This window comes from Cryptotermes secundus, unplaced genomic scaffold, assembly GCF_002891405.2.
Source record: "Cryptotermes secundus unplaced genomic scaffold, Csec_1.0 scaffold1482, whole genome shotgun sequence".
NCBI lineage: Eukaryota > Metazoa > Arthropoda > Insecta > Blattodea > Kalotermitidae > Cryptotermes > Cryptotermes secundus.
Window position 1 is genome coordinate 442,822 of NW_019734988.1, and position 8,763 is coordinate 451,584.

The following is an 8,763-nucleotide window of genomic DNA, read 5'->3' on the forward strand; positions in this document are numbered from 1 at the left end:
CAACTGTCGACCGTGTAGTTCAAATGGAATGCCAATGGATGACACACAGCAATTTTTGTAAAGGCTGAAATTTAAGAACCTGAGTGGCAGGCAGCGAGTGGGAGTAATATGGGCCTGGTATTGTCCAGTTGGGCTTATTACAGAGAACCAGATGTAACACTTCCTTGGACTGTGCCACGGATTAGTTGCCGGTTTGCCATCGCAGGGCCCAGGTTTAGTCCAAGGTCAGGTTATGTGGGTTCTGTCATGGAACTGGGATATGTTTTCTCCGAGTACTTCATTCTCGTCTGCTCACTCTTATTCCACCGGCAGTCCAATACGCAGGGTCTCTTGCAACGGGCCCAGTAGTGGTCTGCGTACAAAGTGCACTCAGTTTTACCTACTCAATAGAATTTCCCGACATAATTCTGATTATTGCCTGATTATTCTTAAGAACTTGTTTATGAATCGTAGGGTTCCATATGTACGGGCTGATATATTGAAAAAGCGACCAACAGTTAGGATGCTACTTCGTGAGTTATTTGGTCGGTTGGTGAGCCTGGTTTATAGATAAAGTTGATAGCAGTAATCTGTGACGTCAGAATATTAGCTGCTCAAGAACGCTCAAGAACTCAAGAACCACAAGAACTTGTTTATGAACCTTAGTGTTCCATACGTACCGGCTGATATCTCGGGAAAGTGACTGACAGTTAGGAAGCTACTCCATGAGCTATTTAATCGGTTAGTGAGCGCGGCTATACATAATAGTTGATAGTAGTAATCTATGATGTCATAGTTGACTTTGGCGTGTCGATGTCAGTGATATCGAAAACGAAGATAATATAAAGGCGAACTGAATTATGGGAAAGATGATTGAATTAAACGTTTATGAATGCAACAGAACTTCAAGTAATTCAAATACAGTGAAGACTTCTGTTTGGTTATGAAAAAGAACGATTTTATAATAGAAGAATGTTACAATGAAGTTTTTCATTTTTCTGTGATTCTCTAATCCATTTATATTTGTTAATACATGTTTGATGGTTCTGTTTTTCCTTTTTTTACTGGAGAAGTTACGGTTGTTTATTTGCTTATGGTTTACTTTTATTGAGAATTTCCAAAAGAGTTCCTTGCGTCATAACCAATTCTAAGCATACAGAGCGACACAGAGATTGTCACGTGTTCTCATGACGTCTGTTTGAAACAGTTTAGTCTCGGAGAAAATGTCTGCTTCGAACGGTGGTGTAAGGTCAGAAGACGAAAAGAATTTCTTTAACAGCGTGCAGCTCCCATTCCCAGAAGTAATTGATGGAAAAATTAACACTTTACAATTTCTAGAGTCTTCCAAAGGAGTTGTTGGTCTTGTAGGTGAGTGACAAACAGTAATATTAATTATAATTGAATTCGTGTGAGACTTCGTGTGTGCTGGGTGGCAGATTGTGTACATAACAATTTTATCGGTTGTGCATTTCGATGAATGTATGAATAATCGTAAGTTAAACTTGTGCCTTTTCAAAAGAATATCCCCTCATCTTGAACCGCATGCACTTTTTATTTGATGTGTATGCAACAGTTTATGAAAATTAAGAAGAAAAATATATATACATATTATTTGACTAGACAATGTCGATCAAGTACCGCAGGAATCTTGAAAGCAGAGGTTTGCCAGTCATTTTCAGATGTATACGTGATGTTTAGTTTGGGATGTTAAAAACTGTGTTCAGTGAAGTGAATATATTACTGGTGAAATTTGGGGTGCATAACTTCTTATCTGATGCCAGTTCTTAGGAATTTCAGTTAGATAATGTATTTTAGAGTTCTGAGCGTGCTGAAATCTCTTGAATCGTACAGTTTCAACTTTTTTATGTTGTGTACCTTTGATGCATTGATGTTATGAAATTTAACCCAGGAAAATCAATTGTAAGTCATTTTAGCATTTGTGGAAGCCTGAGGAGTGTAGTTAAGAACATTACCAGGCCCATATCCAAGGACCTTCTGAATATAAGGTTCTTTTTCCTTGAAAAATTGCCATCTAAGTGGAGGTAATATGTCATTTGTTTATTAAAATTGTGATATTCACCTGAGATCTTATATGTAATCTTTTTTTAAATTTTATTCAGTATTTATGTTACACAGTGGTCATTCTCTGTAAGCTGAATATATCTGTCATGATACTCTCTTTATTGGGATACTGATAACTGACTGATGGAAGAGCTTGGCAGTCACTTGTTACAAAATAACTTTCAGTTAATCAATTTTTAATTTATTCTGTTGATCCATACTGGTACAACCATTAGATATAGAAAAGTCAAAAATAGAAGACAGTACAATATTACTTGTAATAAATAATGATAAATAAATAAATACATAAGACATGCAGTCATTAAAAGATTTTGTTGAATATATAAAAATAATAAAACACTGTAAATACTGATACAATGATGTTGCTATTACCATCAGAAATATATCTAGTTTTATGCATAAAACATTCATAATATAGAACACTGTAAATACTGACACAGTGATGTTACTATTACAATCAAAAATACTTATCTAGTTTTATGCATAAAAAATTCACCCACAGTATAAAAAATGCTCCTGCATGTACTTCTTTAATGCTTTTTTGTAGCTTTTAATATCACATGCCAAGTCCTTAATGTCAGCTGGAAGATGGTTATATATCTTAACGCCTGCAGAGGCAGGACTTTTATGAAACATCGTCAAGTGAGTTGTTACTTGAAAAAAATTAGAATTATTTCTGGTATTAAAATTATGAATTTCAGAATTTTGTCTAAACAGTGATTTATTGGTAATGATAAACAGAGTCAAGGGGAGTATGTACTGAGATGCTAGAGGTAGTATATTTAGAATTTTAAAAAAATTTCTGCAGGAATCCCTGGGTCTTTCTTCCATTAATATTCTAACCATTCGCCTTTGGAGTTTGAAAATATTCGTACTGTGGGAAGAAGTTCCCCAGAAAATTAATCTGTGTGTTACAACTGAATGAAAATAAGCATGATAGATTATCTTTACGGAATTTAAAGATAAGAAAGGTCCGATTGCTCTTGCAGTATAACATGCTTTGTTTAATTTGGAAGCCAACATATCAGTGTGACTCTTCCAAGACAGAGTATTGTGAAGTACTAGCCTAAGAAACTTTAATTCAGTAGTATTGGCAATAATATTGTTGTTATATTTAATTTGTGTTTTGGAATTAATAACATCTTTAGAGTGGAATCCCATACAGTAGGTTTTGTCCAGATTTAATGAGAGTAAATTTGCCTTAAACCATTTTGTCACACAAGTGAAGACTGACTTCAAGTTATTTCCTAGTACAGTATTGTTTTTATTACTGATGATTATGCTAGTATCATCTGCAAATAAAATTGTTTGGGGGTTTACACTGATGTTCAGATATTTTATAGGTAAAGGTAGGTCATTGATATATAGTAGGAAAAGTAATGGTCCCAGGATAGATCACTGGGGAACACCATTTTTGACCCGGCTCCAATCTGATTCACTCTTATCAAATGGCCGATTTTTAATTACCACCCTTTGATATCGGTTTTGGAGATACGATTTTAATAACGTATATACATTGTCAGTTATACCATAAAATTCAAGTTTTTATAAAAGTATTTCATGATTTACGCAGTCAAAAGCCTTCTCCAAATAAAAGAAGATTCCACCTACTTTTTCTTTAATGATAATAGCTGCTAAAAATGTATTAAGTTATATGAAGCTGTTTCAGTGGATAATTTGGGGCGAAACCCAGATTGTTCATAGGCTAGAACGTCATAAGCATGAACATTCATTCATTCATTCATTCATTCATTTATTCACATTCCATAAAATCTTTACAAGGTTGAAGAAACCAATAGATACAGAAATCGTCCAGAAATATAAACTCAACTTGCTTAGAAATCAAGCAGTTGTCAACATAACAAGTTAATAGTATACAATGTTTAAATCACACATAAAAATTTATCTTGAAAATAATAAGTAAGACATCGACAATTTTAAGATAAAAAATTCAGTCCAAATTATAACTATCTTACTTAGTGAGGCTTTAAGCCCCACAAGTTGGTCGCCACTTATAACCGTCCCTTCGGTGCCCTTCCGCTGCGGCTCTGTCTGAATAGTAGTGCAGGGAGTAGGAGTCGATGTTGATCGGCCCCTCTGCTCCAATGACCACTTTGATGCTGCCCTACCTGGTGTTGCCGCTTCTGAAGATGCTGGGTCGTAGCTGGTATCGGCTTGAGCTGGCTCACCGCTTCTTTCTTCTGTTGAGATTATTGGGGGTTGGATTTCATGATGGGATTTGGTAGTATGGGCGCCAGCAAACAGCTAGAGACTGTTTACGATTCATAGTAAAAGGGAGAAGGAGTGAGCACGTGAAAGCTGATGGTGGGTTTGACTAGACAGTGGAGATGAGTCCCATTGTGAAGTGACAGAAAATATTTCTTAAGTACAAGGCAAGGAAATCCTTTCAGTGCATCATATGACAGTGCTGAATCTACATTATCTATAGAAGCCATTGACTTCGAATTGACTGGTAGATTTAAATTAAAATTTAAAAATGGGAGAATTGTAATCAGTGGTCTTTTACAGAGGTTTTTACAAAAGCACCTAACATTGGCAAACAACCTTTCACATTCATGAAGTGGAACAAATGAACACAGTGAAGCCTGTTTATAAATGGAAATGTTACTGCAATCACTTAACAGACCACAACAAGCATCATAATTGATTTGAAACATTTGACATTCGCATGGCATATTTATATTTAAATAAATATTAAGGTTATTAAAAGAATTATTCTTAAAAATTTTATTTAGCCTTTTCTTCTTAATGCAGTTCTGATGTTATTCTGTTTTAAGTTTCCCATCAACTGACCAGCTTCATAAAACAACCAAGTAATAATGTCTCAAAGTAAAAAAAGGGAAGTTTGACAGCATGATCCTTTGCAAGGAAAGGGTTAGTTTGTTGATTGTCTTTCGGTTTGCAATTTTTAATATCGTGTTTACGTGTTTTATATTACTAATATTTTTCTTTTGGTCTTATGCATATTTTATTGTTATGTACCTTATAACGGTTGTTATATTATCGTGATAGATCATTGTGTAATTTTTATGTGACTTTGACATGTGGTATATCCACTGTTATTTTTTTGACATGTCCAATTATATTCACTTCAGTTATGGATGAAAAATAAAGTTGTAATTTGTAAGGTTATGCATCCAAGTTCTAAAGGAATCATAATATAATTGGTGCAAATGAAGAAGTCAGTTCGAGTGGTAGCACTTCAGACTTATATTCAGTAGATGCTCAGGTCAGATCTCGGCTGGGACACGAACTATCCCAATTGAGGTTTATCATGGTTTTCCTAAGTCCATTTGGATTAATGCTGGAAAAGTACCATAAATTAGGCCATGACTGCTGCCTTCCACATTCCTTCCAATTCATCATTTGCTAATCATCCTACCATTTGACTTAATTATGTGAGCTACTGATGTTAAAATAGAACGTGAACAAATATATAAATACGTAGGTAAGTCAATAATTATCCGCAATGTAGCTATAAATTTTATTTCAGTATAAATAGAAATCTTACTTTAACATCATTTTTCAACATAGTCCCCTTGCTTTTCAACGCACTTGGTCCATCGTTGCACAAGCTTTCTGATGCCCTCAAAAAAGAAGGTTTTCGGCTGAGCAGCGAGCCACGCATGCACTGCTTCCTTCACTTCTTGGTCCGAGGTGAGTTGACGGCCCCTTAATGCCTCTTTGAGTGGACCAAACAAGAGGTAGTCAGAAGGGGCGAGATCAGGACTATACAGAGGATGAGCCATTACATCAAACTTGAGTATGTGGACGGGCATTGTCGTGCAACAACACAACACATTTTGACAGTAGTCCTCGGTGTTTGCTTCGAATTGCAGGCTTTATCCTGTCAGTAAGTATCTCACTGTAACGAGCACTGTTTATTGTTGTGCCCCTCTCCTGATAATGTTCCAGTACTGGGCCTTGTGAGTCCCAAAAAACTGTAAGCATCAGTTTTCCTGCGGATGGTTGGCTTTTGAACTTTTTCTTGCTGGGCGATTGTGGATGTTTCCATTCCATACTCTGCCGTTTACTATCCGGCTCGCAATGATGGATCCATGTTTCGTCACCAGTGATGATTCTGTCTAAGAAGACATAGTTACCATAGCGATCCAAATGTTGTTGGCAGATGTCCAAGCGCGTTTGTTTATGCAACACTGTGAATTGTTTTGGGACCCATCTTGCACAGACTTTATGAAACCCAAGTCTGTTGTGGATGATTTCATAGGCAGAACCATGACTAATTTGCAGACGATTTGCCACTTCATCAGTAGTCACTCATCTGTCTAACAGAACCATGTCACGTGCACGTTCAATGTTGTCCTCATTTGTGGCCATGGATGGTCGTCTGGCTCCTTCCTCATGTGTAACACTTGTGCGACCATTTTTTAATTTTTCAATCCATTTGTAGACACACTGTTGTGGCAAAACACTGTTCCCGTATTGTGCTGAAAGTCTGTGATGGATTGTGGCCCCTGATACACCTTCCGACCACAAAAACCGATCACTGAACGTTGCTCTTCTTTGGTGCAGACAGAAAGTGGAGCAACCATGATTAACGACAACTGACCTAGCAACATCAGACCTGCACAGAAATAATGACAAGGAAACCATGCATGGCGATGCTGCGCAAAATGACAGTGCTGCCAACAGAAACACAAATACAACTGCATTGCAGATAATTATTGACTTCCCCTCATATAATCGTATAATCCTACTAGGTTGCTTCAAGAAATACTGCTTTCAGCATGTATTTGACAGGTTCTGGTTGAAGTCGGACTCTGCCTGTACACAAAGACAGAAAAACACATACATATAAACTAAACATCCATGCCCTGAGTGGGATTCGAACCCACGATCCCAGTTTCCAAGCGAGCGAAGACAGTACATGCCTTAGACTGCTCGGCTACCGTGACTGGCTGCTTCCTTCTTTATCCTCTCTAATTTATTATTCACTAACGATCCTGTCATTCAACCTTATATAATCCTGAAGACTGACAGTTTTATTAAGTAAGCTATGACTAAGTGTAATATAAAGTGAGGGCCAAGAGTTTATAACTACAGGAATTCAGAATATTTTCAGGTGCATTGCCCATTGTACCTTGCCCAAAATAAATGTACTCGTGTATCTTCCACATGTTAATTATAATATATGAAAGTATACTTTCACAGGAATAAAAATAAATAAGGCTTTTACTTACTTACATTCTGATAGTAACAAATTGTTTTCAGAGAAATTTGGCAAAGTATTTGCTCCTGTGAAATATGACATGACAGGGAATATTGAGGTAAGTTGAAGTATAATAGATTACTATCATAATGCTAATTTTGTGGTTCAGTCATATTTTTATTTCCTTACATCACTGCATGTAAAGTAATTAAAGTGAAAAGTGTTTATGGTTACATTTGTTTTTATAGATTTACAGAAAAGCAGTGCTGTTGACATTAAATATAAGCTGTTTTGTCACAAAACATTTATTTTCTTTGTCGTAAAAAATACATCTTTATGTCATCCATATATCTCCAGGGAAAGAAGGAGGGTAGCTGATTTCATAAACCCACCTTTAAACATGGCTTGGATAGAAAATTCATTGTGGTCATATATAACACTGTTTTGGAAACAGTCGGGTATTTAAGACTGTTTGTCAGTTTTCTTTTTGCATGATTGTATCTTACATCCTAATCAAAACTCTTATGAATATTACAGAAACTTACTGAGCAGTATAACACCAATAAAGAGAAACATTTGTACCTTAACAACATGATCTTAGCTGAGAAGGAAGAAGGTGGAAATTATGCAATAGATGCACTTCTGTGGCTAAGAAGGTAACATATGATTCCTGTACATTTGAATTGCTTCTTAATATATTTAATGCTTTCTCAACTGCACAGGTAACATAGTGTCAGAATTTTACACCTTCAGAATTTCATTCTGTTATCATAGTGGAATAGTGGAATTGTAGGTAGTGTATTAGGGTTGGGGGGCAGGGGGCAACCATAAAGAAACTATCTTATCAATGTTGTCTTCACCTCTAATGTGGATGGCTGTCACCTGCAGACTGTATCCTTTTCACGTTCATTAAGTGGTCACCCTACTGCTGGCTGGATGTTTCATGTCTGGCAATACTACTGCTTTTGGAGAGGCTCCTTCATCTTAGGGAAGAGACTGAAGTCACAGGAGCTCATGTGCGGGGAATATGGTGGGCATTAGAGGAATGTTCCACTGCCATCATACTAGGTGGAGAGTAGCAAGTGTGTAATTGTCACTGTCTTCCTCGGAGGAGCAGAAATGGCCCATTCCAAGGGTATTTTTCAGGACATGCAGTCCTGTTTACATGACGTACGGTATCTTCATCTGCCCGGTGTTTCACTGTCTGCTGTTACCACATTATATGACAAGAGCCTCAGTGCTACATGCATCCAGTTAAATATGTCAGCAGTTCTTCACATGATGTCCTCATGCCATCTCTTCACTAGTCTTTCTACACTTCTTCCTCTAGGCTAGTATACTAGAATCTGTTTCGGTATTCTGTTGTTTTGCATTCTTCTTACATGTTGTTTCCTATCACTTCAGTACCTTTATATAAATATTGTGACGTGTTGCACAATGGAGGACACCCCCTCCCTCCCCAGTGGTGACACGGGCAGCTCTGGCCACGATGACGTAGCAGGTGAGTCAGC

General features: G+C 36.9%; 1 protein-coding gene across 4 annotated transcripts in view; it reads left to right on the forward strand.

The window, feature by feature from the left end:
• Positions 1-589: 589 nt before the first annotated feature.
• The window catches only part of LOC111869185 (pleckstrin homology domain-containing family A member 8), a 17,187-nt gene continuing 9,013 nt past the window's right edge, over positions 590-8,763 (forward strand). The window contains exons 1-4 of one of the 4 annotated variants that reach the window (XM_023860472.2): positions 594-720; positions 1,187-1,347; positions 7,315-7,370; positions 7,790-7,908. In XM_023860472.2, coding sequence (XP_023716240.1) covers positions 1,203-1,347; positions 7,315-7,370; positions 7,790-7,908 — 320 coding nt within the window. In that variant the 5' untranslated portion in view covers positions 594-720; positions 1,187-1,202. Of the gene's footprint in view, positions 1,348-7,314; positions 7,371-7,789; positions 7,909-8,763 lie in introns of all 4 variants that reach the window. The other 3 variants (XM_023860473.2, XM_023860474.2, XM_023860471.2) reach the window with 3 other exon arrangements.